This window comes from Sinocyclocheilus rhinocerous, unplaced genomic scaffold (assembly GCF_001515625.1).
Source record: "Sinocyclocheilus rhinocerous isolate Xijiao unplaced genomic scaffold, SAMN03320098_v1.1 scaffold63, whole genome shotgun sequence".
NCBI classification, from domain to species: domain Eukaryota; kingdom Metazoa; phylum Chordata; class Actinopteri; order Cypriniformes; family Cyprinidae; genus Sinocyclocheilus; species Sinocyclocheilus rhinocerous.
In genome coordinates, this window is record NW_015659563.1 from 786,781 (window position 1) to 808,312 (window position 21,532).

General features: G+C 38.0%; 3 protein-coding genes across 5 annotated transcripts in view; 2 read left to right on the top strand and 1 right to left on the bottom strand.

The window, feature by feature from the left end:
* Nucleotides 1–15,717, top strand: part of LOC107723971 (histone H4-like) — a 20,555-nt gene extending 4,838 nt beyond the window's left edge. The window contains exons 2-3 of the mRNA XM_016532704.1: nt 2,326–2,339; nt 15,107–15,717. Of these exons, the coding sequence (XP_016388190.1) occupies nt 2,326–2,339; nt 15,107–15,419 (327 nt within the window). The 3' untranslated portion in view covers nt 15,420–15,717. The remainder of the gene's footprint in view (nt 1–2,325; nt 2,340–15,106) is intronic.
* Nucleotides 15,718–17,515: 1,798 nt separating this feature from the next.
* On the top strand, nt 17,516–18,780 carry LOC107723972 (histone H2A-like). Of its 3 annotated transcripts, none has more exons than XM_016532705.1 (2): nt 17,516–17,859; nt 18,277–18,389. In XM_016532705.1, the coding sequence occupies exons 1-2, from the start codon at nt 17,584–17,586 to the stop codon at nt 18,385–18,387; spliced, it is 387 nt and encodes a 128-aa protein (XP_016388191.1). In that variant the 5' UTR covers nt 17,516–17,583; the 3' UTR covers nt 18,388–18,389. The 3 variants fall into 3 exon arrangements, with proteins under 3 accessions (XP_016388191.1, XP_016388193.1, XP_016388192.1); XM_016532707.1 differs by lacking the exon at nt 18,277–18,389 and adding an exon at nt 17,940–18,118 and having other exon boundaries at nt 17,516–17,870; XM_016532706.1 differs by lacking the exon at nt 18,277–18,389 and adding an exon at nt 18,415–18,780 and having other exon boundaries at nt 17,517–18,001.
* Nucleotides 18,781–19,654: 874 nt separating this feature from the next.
* LOC107723969 (protein brambleberry-like) overlaps nt 19,655–21,532 on the bottom strand; it is a 15,085-nt gene continuing 13,207 nt past the window's right edge. The window contains exons 12-13 of the mRNA XM_016532702.1: nt 20,455–20,555; nt 19,655–20,094 (exon numbers count right to left, since the gene is read on the bottom strand). Coding sequence (XP_016388188.1) covers nt 19,965–20,094; nt 20,455–20,555 — 231 coding nt within the window. The 3' untranslated portion in view covers nt 19,655–19,964. The remainder of the gene's footprint in view (nt 20,095–20,454; nt 20,556–21,532) is intronic.

Below are 21,532 nucleotides of genomic sequence, written 5' to 3' on the forward strand. Positions count from 1 at the left end.
TGAAAGTAACAAAAACTTGTAAAATACATTTTAACGGGCATGATTAAGTGTGAAAATAACAGAAGGATATACAGTGAAACCAAAAATTATTCAGAGACCAGATATAATTTTTTATATTTTTTTACTAGTGGGTGTAGGACACCTAAACTGTGATATATTATACCCAAACATTATTCATACAGTGGACTACCAGTAAAATTGATACAAATTTGGGTTGGTTTGACTGTATCTATTTGATAAATGAAGTTAACCAACTAACATTATACATACTCTTTTGGTTTCTGTACCCAATATTTTAAAAATTTACAAATGCAATGAAAATATTGGTATCGGTACTCGGTATCGGCAAGTACCAAAAATAAAAGTATCGGTATCGGGCGAGTACTGGAAAAAGTGGTATCGGTGCATCCCTAAGCAAAACAAAACAAAACCAAATAAAAACAAACAAAACAGACAAACAAAAACAAAGCAAAATTAGGTCAATGCTCACCACAAACAGCAGCAACATGTAGAGGAGTATAGCCTCTGTCATCCCGAGAGAACGGAGTCACTATGGACGGGTCGTTTAACCTCCTAAACCAAGAAAATGCCAAGAAAGACAAGCAAAGCAACACTTTAATAATTAATGAAAAACAGCAGGCCTACATTCAAACTGCATACTTTCTAATATGTTCACTTTGCGGTGGTCATCAGCCCAACACACTGTTGCTATTACTGTATCAAACTGAATTTGATAAAGTTAAAGAGACAAAGTTGTGATAAAGAATAAAATGTTGAAAAATCAATCAATGATTATACAATGCAGCCATTGCATGAGCCAATGAAAGTCTTTAGATCTTTATTTAATACAATTTCAAGTCTTTTATTTATTTAATAAAATGACTTGAATGAAGAACAGCTAAGTGCTGTCTAAAAGTAATTAATGCAAAATTTCAGATCACGGACCCACTTTATATTAAATGTCCTTTACTAATATGTACTTACATCTAAATTAATCATTTGACACAATGCACTTATTGTGTACATACATGTTTTTACATTGTATTAATATTTGAAAATACAGTCCTGTAATTACATCTGTAATTAATTTCTGTATCTATAATTACACTGTTGACCCTACCTCTACCCCTTAAACCCAGCAAGACCACCAAACCTGTCCCTACTCTTAATCGTATCCGCTCTCAATAGCAGCAAGTGTTTTGCAATTTTTTACAAACACAATAGGTACATTGTAGCTAACAATTCATTATTTTATTATCAAGCGCACAGTATTTAAAGACACCTAATATAAAGTGGGACCCAGATCACTTCAAAAGCTCCTCTGCATTTATTGTGTGGATGATATGTGTGATGTTCGTCAGCACTGACCCTGAGATGTGGCGGTCACACGTGTCACAGGAACAGAGTGGGTGACATAACTTCCTCCTGTCCTCCTCATCCTCACTCTTGCTCAGCAAACGCTTCACCTCGGCCTCATTTCCTCTCACAATGTGCTGGCCACATACACACACACACACACACACACGCACAGACACACACGCACACACACACACAGAGACACAGACACACACACACACAGAGACACAGACACACACACAGACACACACACACTTAGTGTCAATTGAACTAATTCAACACTGCAAATGGTCTCATAAATCATATATTTATTCAATCAAGAACCAATTTTGAGACAATTTTGTCTTGGTGTTTGTCTTAACTACTGTAAGGGTTTAATTCCGGTTCTTGAGAAAGTCAAAAATAAGTCTGCCTGACTTGTTGAATAAATCTGATTTTTATTTGTATAATGTCTGCCATCAGTTATGAGATACAATTGTTTGTTTTTGAGGAAAGCTCTTACTATGAGCACTAAATGTGATATTTCTTCCTCTGGTGTTAACAGGAAGTGGGCAGTAAAGTTTAAACTAGCTACACAAACAGCCAAAGGTGCTCACCTCAAACAGCCGGTCTATAGGTGTAGCATTCTGGGACAGCAGGTCCACCTTCTGTCTGAAGGACAGTCTATCTCCTGACCCCTGTGGACCACAGTGCACATTTATAGACAAGACATGCAGCTATGGGAGGTGTGTGTAGTTAGTATGTGGTTAGCTCCCACAATCCTAAATGCATGTGACTAAACTAAAACACTGAGAAATGTAAGATTCAAGATTTTTCTTATGACCACATATATATATACAGTGGGTACGGAAAGTATTCAGACCCCCTTAAATTTTTCACTCTTTGTTATATTGCAGCCATTTGGTCACAGCACCTGTATCTCGACGTCTGGCTGAATGCATGACGGTTAAAATAACCTTCCTTATGCAGAGCAGTTTCTGCAGGGGAGACGTACAGCTGTTCAGTTGAGTCAACTCCCACTTAGCCCGGGGAATATTTATACTACGAGAGAGAAGTGACAAATGATCACTAAATCCTTTAATACTCTTGCAGTGTCCCTTTTCTTTTCAAAACGTTAACCTATTTACATAACAGACATTTTGCAAAGTAATGATTTTTTTTTTTTTCTGTGATTTTGCATGTCTCTATGATATTCTGGATATTCTTTGAATGTCTCTATGCTATTCAGGTCCTTCCCACAATGTTAGTCTACGTGACTCTTCAGCTCTCTGATAACTGAAAAATAATGAACAATAGTAATAGTGATTTGGCTTAGCAAACTCTAATGAAAAAGACATAAGCCGACATTTCCATACATTTCTGCCATATGTACATTAACTGACAGTCACCACTGATAAGCTACCACTAAATATTGTAGAAACTTAATTTGCAACGATTTGTATCGTGAAAAGCGCTACACAAATAAACTTGAATTGAATGAATTGAATTGAATAAGCCTAGCAATAGAATGGCTCACCTGAATTCTGACTTCACACCAAGTTCTTTCTGCTGCAGATCCTGTAAGGACCGTGTTGTTTTGTTGAACGCTGCATCCTGTCAACACAAACAGTACATTAATAATGGGAAATAATACGTTGCAACAATGCTCACCGACTTTTACAGCAGCCTTGGTACCGTATTTCTCCCTTTAAAAAAATAAAAATAAATAAATAAAAACTAATATGATATTGCATTATACATTTAACTATAGTCATCGTCACATGACCAGCATTTTCGTCTCGTCTCGTTTTCGTCACGTGATAAAGGTTCGTTGAAGACGATATTTAGTCATAATTTTCGTTGACGAAAGCAACACTAGTGATAAGTTCATACAACAGCTTACCAGACGAGAGTCCCTCAACAGCAACTGAAGACATTTTGTGTAAAGAGTATTTACAGAGTCCTGAAGGATTGGGTGAGAAAAATAAATCAATAAAACAACCACAGTTTTTTTTTATTGGTATTTTAGTTACACAATAAACTGTATCTGCCAATAAATTCAAAGTACACTCTTGGAGCTTCTGCCTGGGCAGCAAAAAGCCCTGTTTTACCTAAATAAATTTATTGGAATCAAATCAAAATGAATCAAAATCTAATCGAGAGCTTGTGAATCGTACTTGAATAGAGTCTGAAAATCTGTATCAATATCATTTTATCATTTAATATCACCATTTTAGCCCATCCAAACCATTTTATAATTTTGGTAATTAGATACAAACAGCCTCATATGTGTTCTAAAAGATCTAGTTTTTATGATGTAATGCCACAATAGGATTCTTTAGGATTGGTTTCAAATAATGATTCCAATAAGACTCTCCCCACTTAACTTCTCTTAATGAATAATCTGTCATCAGGCTGTGATTAACACTTATTTGGAAAAGAGCAAGGACTTATGTAATGTAAATGAGAGTGTATCTCACTATTTGATGTCGAAGGCCCTTCCTCTCTTGTTCTTTAAAGGAGTGGCAAAAGGCGGCCACAAACTTGTCCAGTTTTTCAGCATGGCGGCCCAAGAATTCCCTCACATCCTCGATATTCTTCAGACAGTACGGAGCAGAAACAGTACTCAGCTCTTCTGCAAAAGCAGAAGAAAGAATACAATAATCAAAATCATACATTTTGAAAATTTAGAACAGTTAAACAAAATCAAAACATTAGTCCAGCAAACAATACATTTACATTATTTAACCAGGCATGTTGCAACAAGACGTCAAGCAATAAATCACTAAATCTCTTCTATGTTAATCTGAACTTTTGATCCAAATCAGTCATTGCATTCGATGATAAAGGAATTACCAGGACTGTGGTCCGAGTCGAAGGGCCGTGCGATGCACAGTATGCTGTAGGCCTGCTCTTTCTCATTGTAGAACGTCTCCTCAAACAGGACGGGGACAGAGGTGGGATTGGGAAACCCTGCACCCAGACGGACCTGGTTATTGTCTATAGACATTTCCTGGAAGATATGTCACACAAAACACCTGTTCGGTTACAGTCAGCATCCTGAAATTCAGCTCTGAATGATAAACGGAGAACTTCTGTGAGATTGAATGTGGGATTTTACATACCTTTCCATCCAGTGTCTGGTAACCCTGTTCGGCAGGATGAAGCACATATCCGTCGAACTGAGATGCTGTGAAAGAGCCCGCTGGTAAACTTCCACAACACGGCACCAGAATCTAAACAAGACAGCACACACACGATATTAGCTACTTTGATGCTTTGTTTTGTCCTCTTTTTGAATTTGCTATAGTGACACTAAATGTTTCTTTTGGGTTCACAAGATCCAACTCAAGGGGTGTTCTTTGATATAACTGCAACTGAAACGAGACTCCAGCGTTCAAAAAATAATAATATTTATTAATATTGCCAGAGCTTAGTCATGGTAGCGCTATGTTTTATTTTTGTCAGACATGAAAACAAGGGTAAGTAGAGTGGGTTCAATGCATTGCACTGTCGTTTAACAATATTCCAATTGTTCAGCTGACAAATCATTGTTCCAGAATACTTTCAGTACACTGTAAAAAAAATCTATAAAATTTTACAGTAAAAAAAATGGCAGCTGTGGTTGCCAGAATTTTACAGTAAACAAATACGGTAGCAAGAGAAGGAAAATACTAATATATAGAGGTGTGCTGTGTCATTCACACAAATACTAAACACCATAATGGTAACACATGACTAGGGTCAGGTATCGAGAACACGTTCCAAATTTTCAAGAACCGGGTAAGACACGCGCATTTCGATTCTGCTTAACGATTCCTGCGTTCGTATTTTAATTTGATTTTAAACCATTTAAGCGCAGGAAGGGAAAGAACTTGCACACTGTTTTGCGTGCAGCGCACACATCTGAAGCGCGAGCACAGAGAACAGCGGTCCCGGTGCGGGTCCAGGTTTCGGTGAACCTTTCTGCAGGTTAAATTGTTACACAAGTAGGTGGCGACAAGTGACCATTATAAGTGATTTACTGAATCATTCACTCAACCAATTCAGGATTAAAACGACTACTGTGTGCTGCTTGGACACATACAATGGTTGATCCTGCGTTGGCTTTATCGGTGCTGCGTCTCAGTGTGCCTACTTATACTACACACTTAAAGTATGTACTTTTTTGGTGAAGAAAAAGTGCACACTTTTGAGTGTGTAGTAGAAGAGTAGGCAAGCTTTGGGCATATAGGCTACTATCACGTCATACAACTGCGTCTTTAACGGACGCTCTGTCGCATAGATACACGCACCCTGTCACTGTAAACTGGCCTGCCAATCATCTTGTCACAGTTTATATCCTCCACTTTTCATTTTATTTAACTTCCTACCATATCGGAGAGAAAAGAAGTAGCGTGTTGATCTGCCAGCCGCGGGTCTTCATGCGGAGAACTTTGCTCATATTTTCTGCATAATGATGCATTTAAAAGTTAACGACCAAACATATGTTTATAAAAGTTTACATTGCTGTTGCAGATGAAATATAACACTTATAACATTAAATAAATATTTTTTTACCAGGTTAAATGTTGATTATTAGTAACTCAAACCCCCTTTATCTAAACCTCTCTACCTAAGCGTCGGTCGCGCACATCCACCATGTTTGTAGTTTTTAACACTTTTTATTCGAGTTTGTAGTTCTCAAACGAATCATTCGTCAAAGCGCAATGGATTGTGGGACACACTAATTCTAATCTCTCATACTATTTTGGATGGATAGTATGAACATTGGGACGCAGGGCGGATCTATTTTCATAGAGTGCTGAAGGATTGAGTTGTAAAACCTAGAAATGAGCATCTTTGCATTTCCGGTTCCATCAACCCAAAGTTGATGTTTTTTTGTTTTTTTATTAAACGCCTGAAATTAAAGAAGCTATAATCCAATCCAAAAGTCAAATTAAAAATCCTATTGACTTTTTCGGGGAACCAGGGTGTTGCTAAATTCCAGATTGGCCTACAAAAATATGCCATCACTGCAGCGCTCCATTCGCGAAGCAAAAATAAAAAGTAACTTTAACTTGTGTTAAAAATGTAAGTAGCTAAAAAATATACTTCTCGTTTATTGAATTGTTGTATAAAAGCAATATCACACTAGCAACTGTGCTGATATCCAGAACAACAGAATAGTAGTGATACAGTGATATTTTAGGCAAAGTTTAAGCATTGATTTATTGATTGTTCTTATTATTTATTTAAATCTGAGAATCTGAGAATCGCATGACATTGTCATCAGCGCTTGGCTAACAGAACTTCTACCATCTCCCAACATCAAATAATCCGTTCATACACAGAATCTCTTTATGACCGCATGTGAACAGACCAGTCACATGAATGAATACATGACTAATTATGTTCCACAAATAAATCTGTTGATCGTTTCAGTCGTCAACAAACAAACAACATTCACTTCTGCTCAGTCTGAAATCGGAGTAGGAGTTAAAACAGTTAAACTGAAACACATAACACATAAATATACCATCATGAGAAATGTGGAAGTGAGAGACTCACAATGCCATGGAGTTCTGCCACCCTGCTGCACAGATCCGGTCTGTGTTTTTCTAGGGCCTGGTAAAAAGGGTTCTTCAGGATATTCTCATCATACACAGCCATACGTGTCCCACACTCCAGCTCCTTAGAGAGACAGAAAGACAAGAGGGGATGAAAATGAACACATAAGGAGAAAGCAAGACCTGAAAATATGGAGAAAAGGAATTTTAGAAATGTCAAAGGATGTGGGGGCTGAACTAAAGTGGATTAGCATTTCTAACCATTTTTCCCCGGCTTACGTTTTTTCTGCTGATTGTGAGATATAAACTCACAGTTATGATTGCGAGTTTATATCTCGCAATTCTGAGAAAAAAGTCAGAACTGTGAGTTTATATCTCACAATTATAAGAAAAGTCGTCAGAATTATGAGGGGGAAAAAAAGTCAGAATTGTGAGATAAAAAGTCACAATCGCCTTGTTTTATTCGTTATTCAAGGTCGGTAAAGGGCTTCCATACTATTATGATCGTTCACACTTAAGATAAGTGTTATCTTAAAGAGCAGGTCATATGATATTTTAAAGTGTCCTAATATTGTGTTGGAGTCCCCTACAACAGGTTTAAATGCATTCAAGGTCAGAAAAGATTGTAATTTTCTCAGAATATACATTTAATATTAGAATCATTTTTCAATGATTTCGAAATGATTCGTTCGAAGCAATTCTGAGCTTAAAGTCCGCATGAAATCAAAATTGACTTTATTTACTTTACTAGCGCACATTGCTAGTAATGATGTGAACAATTAATCGGTGCAAGTTAATCCGCTGAAAAAGTCTGTAAACTCCTCCCTTCCATAAGCTTACTCTGCTCTGATTGGTCAGCTGGCCAAGTCAGTTGTGATTGGTCTTTCCGTATAAATTGCGTGTCGGAAACGAAACGCCCATTGCCATAATTCTTTTTTTGCTCCGGAGGGTTACTTGTAAACAAAGATGCTATAAGTTTACAAAAATGGCATTGATATTACCTTATCAATTCGAGCCTGAGTCTGAGGATGATACCGATGCAGTCGCTCAACCGGAAACTCCATCGCAAGCTCGACTTGATCAGGACGTTTCTCAGTGGTAAGTTTAAACTTTGTATGTGGTACTTTACGTGACGTGACAGCAGTTTTATTGCATTCATTATTATTATTATTATTTACTTATTTGAGTTTCATGTGTGGGAACTGTTAGAATGCCCAGTGAGGCTAAAAACACAGCATCTTCTCGACCTGATGTAAACACACTAACTAGCGGAAGTGTTTGTGGGCAGGTCAGAGTGTTCATATTTCGCGGGCAGATTATGCAAATGTGTTACCTTGTGACATATATAGGTAACAGGCAGAAGATTCGAAAATATGACGACTCGTTAAGGCGGTTCAGAGTCGACTCTTTCTTTTGAGAGACGTTATCTTTATTTATCATGCACTTTTTTTAATTAACAATTTTTTTGACTGTTTACATTGAAGGATAGCTACGTTACAAATGGCACAAAATATATTTTTTGAAAACCCATATGAGCTGATCTTTAAGTAAGAGTATATTCTTAAGCATTAAGCAAAATACAGAACAAAAAAAACATTTTTATTTAAATGAACAGATGTTAATGCGTCTGTTCAGACCAACACAAACAATTGCATGCCATCAATGCAACTTTTTAAAGGAAAGGTGTTCTAATCTCTTTTCTATTGCACTGTGAAGCAAACAGGACAACAAATAAGATTCACACTTTGTCACATGCCCAGAGCTGCTAGTGTTACATACACCTTGGTAATGATATAATGCCTCCAAAACACTCTGTACACCTTAAAACCCTAACCCTAACATATCAATGCCCTAGTGACCACTCAGAGAACACTAACATTGTGCCGGCGAGTTTTTCAGACAAGCACCGCTTTACACAGGGAATCATTCACATTTCTCTACAAACAAACAGAGAGACAAAAAAGGCTCACTTCCTCGCTCTCTCTTCTTCTTTCACTCTCTGACCAATCAGATGAACTCGTTAGGGCATCCTGAAAATGAAATTAACTTCGAAACACTCCAGCGTACAGTAAACATGACCGTATCCATGTAAATAGAGGCAGAGAGACCATGATGAGGCCAAACTCTCTACAATAAACTTTATTCAGACTGATGATCAGAAAGAAGACATTAACATTTAAAGCCACAACACATGTTTCTACCTCAGTTTGAAATTATCCTTCATTTCATCTAGACACTTCCGCCCACAGTTGCATTTCTGAGCTCAGTATCTCACTGCAGGAATTCCCCACTATGTTCTGAGTGGGAAATACATACACAGTCCATTTTGCTCACTTCCTTAAAAATGTGTCTTGTGCATTCTGACCAAAAAGACTGTAGACTTGGTATCACAAAACCTGTTAAGAACATGTCCGAGACATACTGTATCCCAAAAAATGCCAATCAAACAATAGGTAAAAATACACAATAGGTTCTTGGCAAAAGAGTCTGACAAAGTCTTACTCACATAATCATGGTGGTTAAAGAGAGTTTGCGACACCAGGAATAATTTCATCTTCAAACCCTTCAAATAACGGATAAGGAAGAGAAGAGCCATGAAGATGAAGAGGCTCAGTGTGTCCAGGCTAAGATTAAAGAATCACATGGCCGCTCTGAGTCCAAAAGTCTGATAATATTCCAATATAGTCAGGCCTCCACCCCCTTATTCAGGGAATCTTGGGAAGATTTTCCAGATGACTGTCTGCTGAAACCCTGAAGAATGTGAAAATTGCCATGTGATCTGCTCCTCCAGGCCATAACAAACTGGGTTGAGGGGGAACCACACTCCTGTGATCCTTACAGGGATTTCAGTCGACCGTGTTTTTCGGTTGACAATAAACTGAACCATGGCTCTCAGATATTCTTTACACTGGCAACAGGACATGTCTTTCCAAATAAATTTATTGAACTGTTAGCTTGACCCAACACCAAGGCCACAAATGATTCAAGCAGAACCATTTAATTTATTTAAAATGACAAAACTGAAATGGGCAACTGACATGATTTTACGGACCTCAAAAAATTTAGAAATTGTCAAAATTCTGTCAATAATTTTATCAATCCTCATGTTGTTTAAACTATGAATTTCTTTCGCCTTTGTGACATAAAAGAAGATGATTTGAGAAAAATCTCAGTGTTTGTTCATACAATAGAAGCCAACTGTAACCAAATTGTACCTATTGTACATTGTACCAAAATGTCGTCTTTTGTGTTCTGCAGAAGAAAGAGTGTCATGCAAGTTTGGAATGACACAATTGAGTAAATGACAGAATTTTGATGTCTGGGTGAATTTCTCCCTTTAACATAGGCCACTATAATTGTGTGAACCTCAATGGGCTCTATTTTAGAGTCCCCCAGGGCTCTATCTTTGGACCTCTCCAGTTCCATTTGTATATGCTCCTACTACAGTGTTTCCCACACATAGACTTTACTTGGGTGGGCCGCCCAAGTATATTTGGAGAAACATTTTTGCTTTTATTATTTTTATCCTCTTGTACTTTTTTTTTATCCACCAGAAATAACAAAACCATCCACGATCGATTAACTAGTGGAAAATCTACCCTTGAGAACTGTTTACTCCCGCTGACATTCTCACGTGCCCTGCAGAGACGCGCTGGATATTTCACAGACAAAGACAGGGCTCAACAGTGTGGGCACTTCAGTTGCATTTGCGACTAAAAATAGATGTTGTGCGAACTGTAAGATGTATTTAGGAGCACGTGTGCAAATGTAATTTCTTATTTTTCTTAAATTTAATGCCATAAAAAGTCTTCAATGTATGAAATGGTAAAACAAACGTCTTAAAGATTATTTTAAATAATGCAAATAATTGTAATCTCAATTACCAAGTGACAACAGTCCCATGAACTCCACTGAACAAACCATTCTATGACCTAGAACTTTCAACAGTGTGGGCACTTCAGTTGCATTTGCGACTAAAAATAGATGTGTGCAAACTGTAAAATGTATTTAGGAGCACGTGTGCAAATGTAATTTCTTATTTTTCTTAAATTTAATGCCATAAAAAGTCTTCAATGTATGAAATGGTAAAACAAACGTCTTAAAGATTATTTTAAATAATGCAAATAATTGTAATCTCAATTACCAAGTGACAACAGTCCCATGAACTCCACTGAACAAACCATTCTATGACCTAGAACTTAAATAAATAAACCTAATGGACCTCCTAGATCACATGTGTCAAACTCAGCTCCTGGAGGGCCACTGTCATGCAGAGTGTGGCTCCAACCAACTCCAACACTTACCTGAAAGTTTCTAGCACTCCTAAAAACACTGATTAGCTGATTCAGTATCATTTAATTTTGCTTGGAGCTAGGCCTGTCGCGATAATTAAATAACCGTCTAATCGCGATTATTTGATCTAACCTAACATGATTTGGTTGCAATATATATATTTTTTTTTTTTGCGCTACAAGATGGGATTATTCAGTGCATGCTGATGAACTTTTATCATAGTTTATAGTTATATGGAAACGAAAGTGGTTCACATTCAACCCGTTCTTTATCATCAGTAGTATTATTTGTGATTTGAATTTTGTGAATGGGAACACAAAATTTAGTCGCACAGGCAGAAAAAATGGTCTCAGTCTGGAGCCCTGCACTATATCATCTGAAGCCATTCCATATCTTAATGTGAGGGACAGAATTTAGGTTTACAGAAACTCATCTTCCTTCTGCTGCAGCTGTCAGTCATTCTCCACTCAGTATTCAAACAGCACGTCACGTTCAGTTATGACAGTCAGCATAAAACTGTCTATCCAAGATGATATATTCCCATTATAATACTTTAAGTTTAAGGAAGGAAGGAATTATCACAAACAGAAAGATTATTAGAAGCCTTTCTTTTTCTCATGATTTCTATCTTATATTCATGAATGTATTTTGTAAGAATACAAATAGTTAACAGCATAAACATGTTTAAATTGTAATGTGCACCAAAGATTTTTTTTCCAAGTTATTGTTTTTGCTGCTAAATTATACAGTCAGCTAGTTTAATTTAATTTCTTATATATTTTTAATCAAATGTAGTTTTTCTCTGTAATGAGGAAGTGAGTATTTAGTGGATTGCGTTTAACAAAGGGTTTAAAAGAGTGACCATTAGTTCCACAAACACAGTAATGATATTCTGTAGTGGTGTAGAAACAAACAGCGCTGGTGTTGGATCGGTATCGGCCGATTCTTAGAATTTGGAATACTCTATGTAATCTTACACTGCTAAATAATAACTCAAAAAGATTAAAAGATAACATCATAATTATTTACTGAACCCTTAAATTAATCAATTATATAATGAAAGCCATAAAAACAGACAATTAATCGCAATAACCGTGACTATTTTTAGACAATTAATCGTCGGCCAAATTTCATAATCGTGACAGCACTTGGAGCTGAATTCTGCAGGACAGTGGCTCTCCAGGAGCCGAGTTTGACACCCCTGTCCAAGATCATGAAGTCAAATCAGAAATCCATACATGGCGAGACAACGTTTAGCCATTATTACAAATTCAAATCCAGACTTAAACTACATCTGTTTTCATGTGCATTTTCTGATGCAAACTGTGACACAACGATGCAAATTGATTGCACTGCTTTTTTTATTTCAAACCGGTCAAGAATTTGAATATTGCTCAAAAATGTTGTATTTTGTCACTAGTTATTTATTTATGTAGTGGGATTTACAAAATCAATTTCTAATGGACAATCTCTAAGGAATTCTTACAATTTTGATCATATAGGCTAAACCCCAAACTGATATTTTCATATTAAAACATTTTCATTAAAAGTGGTGAAAATAAATAGACCAGTTTACACTTATTAAAAACATTTGCTCATATACACATGTATATACAAATTTCATCCCAAAATATTGGTGTCCATTTTTCAACTATACCAACACGATATGTGTGTTTGTTTATTTATTTATTTTCACTTTTTTTTCTAATTAACTTCATTCATTCACTTCATTATTTTTTTTTTCTAATTAAATAATGTTGCTTCGCATACAGCAAATAAAAACTGAAAATATCAGGCCAAGTTTCAGTTCATAACATAATCACGTGCCCCGTTGCAAATCAATATGACCATTATAACAGTTATGTTCATATTGTACAATCATAAACATCGTATTCATTATAAACACTAATATTCCTTAAAATTCATACTCTAGAAATGCTGATAATATTTTATAAAACACAATTCAAGGAAAACATAACATCAGAAGCCTCAAATACAATACCGTCAGACACGTACATATGTTTATAGTAAGTTACCTATGCATATATATTTTTTCTATATGACACGCATATGAGAGTTTCAGTGAGAAATCCTCATCTGAGCCTGACGCTGATTCAGAGCACATATAATGTCTTTTAACACTAACGTAACGTTACACGTAATAAAACATGCTGTATTTCATGACTGACGATGGAAATAGCAACCGAAGCTAACTAGCCATATACAAAACCACAAACTGCACGGGATAAATGACTGATCAAGAGTGATATTTGATTATTTGTGTATTCAGAGCACATATAATTGGTCTTTTAACACTAACGTAGACGTAATAAAACATGCTGTATTTCATGACTGACGATGGAAATAGCAACCGAAGCTAACTAGCCATATACAAAACCACAAACTGCACGGGATAAATGACTGATCAAGAGTGATATTTGATTATTTGTGTATACATAAATGTTTCGATGATGCAGAATATGAACAATTACAATACGAGTGCTAATATTAGCTAATATTTTCTGTCAGCGCCTGAGACTCGTTATTGCTAACAGCTCTAAAACAGAACAAAAACACTGCAGATTTAATCATAACGCCGTCTTGAAAGAGGAAGGAGGTTAAGCTTACCTCATATAATTATGTACAGGGTGGTAACGTGGTAAACAGAACATTTACTGGAGTTTGTCAGCGAACGCAGACACATTTCAGACAAGTTACCGTCAGCAACACAAACTGATGAGCAAACCGAAATGAGATCGACCAATCAGAGCTGACCTCGATGACACATTAACCAATCACAAAGCCTCTTTCAGTTTTCCAGCGTCTTGTTCAGGTTGTGGCATTTTATATATATATATATATATAATTATGTAAAATCGAACAAGAATAAACTTAAAATTACCGACTTTTGAGTAAATAAATAAAAATTTAATAAATAGGGGGGAGTACTTAAACTACTTAGCATGAACGTACAAACAAACAATAAATAAATAAATCGATCGATTCAACAACCTCTCGAACTTATTGTAAGAACTGACACTCAGCTGCTCCATATCCAATATCAAAACAAATTACATGTTCAGCCATTAAAGTGCCACCTTGTGGTCAATTCACACAAAAAAATTGATATATGACCCTGTTGATAAATCACCATTTTTGGTCAGTTGATATTAAAATTATTGTTTGCTTAATGGTTGGTGGCCATCATTTGGATCTGTTCAATTTCTATTTTCAGTTTATGTTAGCCCCTTACCTAAATATGATGCACGTCTGTTTCATCAAAATGAAGCATTTCAAGTTATGATGGTTTGTTTGCTGCAGGGCCACACTGTAACTTCAACACTCTTTTGGCTGAAGATTGCAGGAAATATATATCAAATGTTGATATTTCCTGCATCTGTCCAGGGTTTTCTTCGCCTGTGGCCCAAGACACTAGAATGAGCTCCAGTATCCCCGTGACCCTGCAGAGGACAGAGGGACTGAAGAATGGACGGGTAATTCCTGCATTAAACTAATAATAACATATTAGCAATAACATGTTTCGAAGCTTTTGAGAAGTTTGAGCAGGCAGTGGATACTAATCTCTCTTTGGAAAGCTTGGGTGCATAGTTTAATGTTAAATAAATTGTGTAGAATTTGCTGAACGGTCAGACTTGTAAACTGTATGTACAGAGCATACTGCAGGAGCCCTGTAACCAGTGTTGCCAACTAATTTTCAGGGGAAGTTGCTAAAGGAAGGTCGATTTGTTGCTAAAAGTTGCTAAATCGCCATGTGACTGAATGACGTGTGTCGTATGATGTCGCGTAGCTCCGCCTTCTTGTGTTTCAATTAGGTCCTGTAGGCTACTGTAAAGGTCTTCACGCACAGCTTCAGCTACAGTCACATCAGAAGTTCCGTTGTACAACGTAGAAGCTTGAGAGTCTACAAGCATGTCTGGAAGAGGCAAAGGCGGGAAAGGGCTCGGGAAAGGAGGCGCTAAGCGCCACCGTAAAGTGCTGCGGGATAACATCCAGGGCATCACCAAACCCGCCATCCGTCGCCTCGCGCGCCGCGGCGGCGTCAAGCGCATCTCCGGTCTGATCTACGAGGAGACCCGCGGTGTGCTGAAGGTGTTCCTGGAGAACGTGATCCGCGACGCCGTCACCTACACCGAGCACGCCAAGAGAAAGACCGTCACCGCCATGGACGTGGTGTACGCGCTGAAGCGGCAGGGACGCACTCTGTACGGCTTCGGAGGATAAACAACGTTATATTTCTACACAAAAACCCAACGGCTCTTTTAAGAGCCACCCACATTTTCAAAAAGAGCGCATTTCATAATAGTCTGTGTATTACTTGGTAGTCATTTTACAAAAGCACGCAGTCGGAGTTCTTTAAGATCTTCATACTGAAGTAAAAATAGCTTTAGCACACTAAAACATAAAGGCGTTTTTGCCTTAATCTCGAGCTTAAGTTGATTCATTCACTGAAATCCGTGTTTTCTCCAAGAGTTAATTAAATGTGCACATTAGTATGGAAAATAATAAAAGTTTTACTTTTTTTCTTCGTGATTGTGATTCTCACAAAAACATTGAGCGGGAAAGTCAGAGACGCGTGCGTGGGGGAGGCGACGGGAAGCGTTCAAATTTAGAAGCCTGTGATTGGCGGATATGTCTGTCTAGCGGCCCATTTCTAACCAATGAAATTGTTTCTTTCATTCATTTTGCAAAAAGACCCAATCAGGGAAAGGCAACCCTGCCTTCATAAATTAGCATGAGCTTTCAATAAATATCCAGTACATGACCGTGAACGATATTGTATTGTGTTGTTCATCGCGAGTTAACATGCCTGAACCCGCGAAATCCGCTCCCAAGAAGGGCTCCAAGAAGGCCGTCACTAAGACCGCCGTGCGTCTGCTGCTGCCCGGAGAGCTGGCCAAACACCCGTGTCTGAGGCACCAAGGCCGTCACCAAGTACACCAGCTCCAAGTAGAGCTTATGAAGCTTTCAGCTGCCACACAGGCTCTTTTAAGAGCCACCAATGTTTTCTGATAAAGAGCTTTTTGTCCTATTGTGGTGGGTTAGGTGAATAAACCCAGAACCCTATTTCTTTTTTTTCCTCAACTCTGGATAAGAAAGGATCAGAAACGCTACAAGGCATTAAACAATGGAGAAAGGCCATTTAATAATAATAATAAAAGCTGCGCTGGTGTGGTTATTTCTTTAGTTTAATTTTTGTCTTCTGTGATCTTTTGATCACCAAACAGAAAATGTATCAATTCCCTTATAACTGATCTAGCAATTAATAATATATTTAAATCATTTGATTTGATCAAATTTTGATTAAAAAAAGTCACTGAGATGTGTTAACATGCCCATGCTTGGCATTCTCTATGTATGTATGTGTGTACAGGTTTTGACTTGACTTGTGACTGAGGTAATCCCTAATATGGTAAAATGTATATAGTGCAACACCAACTAGAGTAGTGAGTAGGGATGGGCGTATCGATCCGAAGTATCGATATATCGATACTGATGCGAGTATCGAAAGTATCGATACTCAAACAAAAAATATCGATACTAAGGTGTTTTTTTATTTACCAGTGATTTTGTTTATTTAACAAAAAAATAATAATGCGTACAATATGCATTGAATTGGACGAATAACCTTTGTTAGCGAATAATTGTGTAGGATAGAACTATTTTCCTGCCCATCTGAACACATGCAAATGTTGCAAGACAGAACATTTGGAATCATGAATCATGTGTAAACAAAAAACATATTTGAACCATGTGTAAACAAAAATATAACCTAATAAGTTACAATTAAGGCATATTGAATGTTAAAATGTGTTTTAAACATAAAGTTAAGTGCTTATCATTACCCATTTTACTCTTAGTAATTTAATAATTTAATAAATTTCATAATTTAAAAGTTTAGTTCAGAAGTATCGAATCGGTATCGATATCGACGATACTGCCTTGAAAAATATCGGTATCGTATCGAAAACAAAATAAGTGGTATGGCCCATCCCTAGTAATGAGTCGGACCTCGCTAGTTAAAAAGGGTTTATAAATGGGCCATCACGTGATTATATTTAAATGCAGGTTTCTGTGAGGGTTATGGGTAAGTGTAAGGGTTGGGTGCGTGATAGAAACATTTATATGACCGGAATGGTTTGTACTGAATTTCTGAAAGTATATATTTTAGTACTTGTTTGTTTGGGCTCTCGACGGCGCCGAATGAGGACCCGTACAGAGAGAAGAGGGGAGGGGTTTGGAATTTCGAGGGACGTGCAGTGATTGGTTTGCAACTGTAGCAGCCTCGGACCAATAGAAGACGGACACGGTCTCTTAAAAGCGGTTGTCAGGCGGAAGTTCTAATATTTCTGCGTTGAGTGTTTGTGAAGGTTACAACGGTCTGACAATGAGCGGAAGAGGCAAAACCGGCGGTAAGGCCAGAGCAAAGGCTAAGACTCGCTCTTCCAGAGCAGGGCTGCAGTTCCCCGTCGGTCGTGTTCACAGGCTTCTCCGCAAAGGTAACTACGCCGAGCGCGTCGGTGCCGGGGCTCCGGTGTATCTGGCCGCTGTGCTCGAGTATCTGACGGCTGAGATCCTGGAGCTGGCTGGAAACGCCGCTCGGGACAACAAGAAGAGCCGTATCATCCCCCGTCACCTGCAGCTGGCGGTGCGCAACGACGAGGAGCTGAACAAACTCCTGGGCGGAGTGACCATCGCTCAGGGCGGCGTGCTGCCCAACATCCAGGCCGTGCTGCTGCCCAAGAAGACCGAGAAACCCGCCAAAACCAAATAAGCGGATTCCAGTCGGTTCCTGAAACCCAAAGGCTCTTTTCAGAGCCACCCATTTTATCTACCAGAGAGCACTTTTCTTAGTTTGTTCCGTCAGTGGAGACATAATACACTTTTGAAATAAATACGTTTTATCAGACAGATAATTGACAACTGTTGTGTGTCGGTAATTGCAAATGCCATGAACACTTGGAAGATTATTTTGCACAACCATTTAAACCAAAGAGCTAATGAATATTTCATTAACAAAAAATAAAACCTTACTATGAAAGCTGTAAAGAGTGTTTGTGTTTGATGTGTAAACTACGAGGAGCTGAACAAACTCCTGGGCGGAGTGACCATCGCTCAGGGCGGCGTGCTGCCCAACATCCAGGCCGTGCTGCTGCCCAAGAAGACCGAGAAGCCCGCTAAGACCAAATAAACCGAAGAATACACAAAACTCCCAAAGGCTCTTTTCAGAGCCACCCACTTTCTCTTTTAAAAGTGCGATTGTAATTAAACGCTGTGTCGTGCTCCATTGTCTCATCTTACAATGAAGGTTTGGGTAACTGTTACTAGCGCTATTGTTATGTACTTCATAATTTGCAAACAATTATACACTTGTTTAAAAACGCACAGCCGTTGGTCACGTGATAAACGCATTGGCCATTAAAACGCCACAGCATTGCCGCTGTAGTGTTTAAAGCGCTGCTGCACAAGCGTGGCTGTTATTCCGCGTTCTGTTTTAGACCGTAGTCAGGAAGTCTGGGAGACTGGCGAGAACTAAACAAACCGCCCATAAATCCTCCGCTGGAAGAGCCGCGAGGAAACCTCCTCGCTACAGGCCGCTACTGCCCAGATTACTTCAATTTAGAGATTGCATCATTTAAATGACGACTTTCCTAGTTGTTGCCAATACATATAATTTTAAAGAGAGAAAAGTCAGAAGAAACTGCATTCAGAGAATGTATTATTAGAATTCATATAACGGTGGGGTGCCATTAGTCTTGTCGAGGGGGAAAAAATGCTTAGGAGAGTTCAAGAATAACTAAATACATTGGAATGAAAAAAATATGGAGAGACGGAAGGCATATATTCAGAAAACATCCCACAGCACAATTTTTATAAATTGCTTTTTTAATTCTGTATAACGTTTTCCCCCACGTATTGTTAAAGCACAAAATAATTATATTAAACGATGGCTTGCAGATCCCAATCTATTTGTTGCAGCTGTACATTCTAACATCTCATGCCTTCCCTGGAAAATAAACCCACAACCTCAGTTTTACTTCTATCTGAGCTAGAAACACGAGTTCAGTATTGATGTTAGAGTTCCTGATTTCATTTTGAAAAATTATGTAAAACTCATGTATGGTGTAACACACAGTGCCTTGCAAGTTATGCACATACAAAAAAAAAAAAAAAAAAAAGCATTTAAAAGGAACTACCCGCAGGAGACATGCTTTCTGCTGCATTGAAGGTTCCCAAGAGCATAGTGGCCTCCATAATTCTTAAATGGAAGAGGTTTCAAACAACCAGGACTCTTTCATGTTGATACCAGGTGGAAACAGGGCAGTAACAGGCCATGCATACTTGCGAGTCTTTAATACTTGAATGGGAATGCTCTCTCCCTCGTAGTCGATAACTTGATAAACGAATGCACTCTGAAGACACACTTCATTTACTAGAACGTTTTCTTAAAAAAAAAAAAAAAAGCTTTAATAAATGCTTGTAAGACATATAATGCATTTGCAGACAGTATGGTGAAATCTATAAGTACATGGAAATTTAAAAGCGTGCATCTCAATCTTACTTTACATAATGTATTATAAACAATGCAGACTACATCTATAAGTGGCACTACAACAAACATGAAATAAAACCCACTGTGACCAAAAAGACAAACTACCACGATTAAGTAGTTAAGACAAAAGTGCTCTAGCATTCAATGTACATTCTGCAAACACTTCTGGAAACAGAAATGAAGTCCATTATTAGACAAGAAATGCTGAATCCATTTCAGAGTCGACTGTAGGAGGTGTGGCCACCCTCATGTAGTCTACAGTAGTCCTGACCCACCAGAGCCCTCTTTTTGCATGGCTGACCCAGCCGAGTGATACCGCTGCACAGCGGGCGACCTGAAAAAGAACTTCACAAAAAATAAAAGATTGGAAAAGTTGAGTGAGAGAACAGTAAAAAATAAGGCATTTTTCATGTCTTTCCATACCAAGACCTAATATCAAAGTCAAAACAATGGATTCATAGAAACCATTCACATGTGTCCTCTCTTTATTCATTTGCATAAAGCAGGAGAACCCCCAACACTGCACTTTTTTGATGTCTCTCTTCTCCGACACACATTTGAGGTCTCGAATCAGGTGTGTTTGATTAGGGAGACATCTAAAATGAGCAGTGTTGGAGGTTCTGCAGGACCAGGATTGGGAACCACTGGCAAAAAGGGTCAATTTTTAATTGATGTTGACTTTAATAAATCTTTGTTAAAGGATACCTGTTGCTGGCAAGTGAATGGTTGGGGCTTGAGCTTCGGGAGGGCTTCATGGTCTCCAGCACACCTCCTAGGTTCTTCTGAGGCACATTGTCCAGCACTGCCTGCCAATCAGACAATGACTTCAAGCACATGTTCAAAGAAATGTGCAGTTTGCAATCCAATTAATTAATTAATTTAATGCATAATTAATATTACTGTTAGTTAGGGGGGGGGGTTATATCTTCAACTGATTCGCATCGATACACAAAAAAACAACAACGATTTTCTTAAGCAGTGGCTGCCACAAGGGGGCCTACCCCTGATTTCTGATTGCTTACATTAAAATAAATAAAATAATTTAACGTTTCGGGGAAAACAGCAAGGAGACTACCTTACCATTTTAATAATTTATTGATAAACTAAAAAGTGATGAAGTTAACGATGCTTAATAGTCATCTCTGCGGTGGACACGCAATATACACGTTTCATACGGATTACATAATCGGAGAATATTTGTTTTCTATTTGAATTGGTTCATTATTAAAACATTTCACGTTCTATAGATTCCGTTCGAAAGCAGTATTTCGTTCGAAAGATACATATGTGAAGCAAAGGAGTTTCGTACGGAGCCCCTAAAGGGACATGGTGGTGGGGAAAAAATTCGGGGTGGGAGGAAATTTTTTTTGCATTCTCTCGCAAAACTTTTGCGTTCCCTCGAGAAACTTTGCGTTCTCTCGCAAAACTTTTGCGTTCCCTCGAGAAACTTTGCGTTCTTTCGCAAAACCAGTCGAGTTCGGACAAACACTTCCCGTTTACTTTACAGCTTGTAAGTTAGTGGTTCATACAGCTCATACGTTCATAATGGAGTGGTTCATAGAGTTTTATTTTAAACTTGGACTCAAGTTCAAATACAGTCAGCTTTGCTTATAGTTTAAGGCACGGTTTTGCTAAGATTTAAAACGCTTAATGTAGGCTATATAACAGTGACACTGGAGGCCCAATTCGGTATTTAGCCTAATAAATACTAATAACAATTGTAATATTAATGACCTCATTAATAGCATTACTATCAGTAAAGCAGATAGCCATAATGCAACGT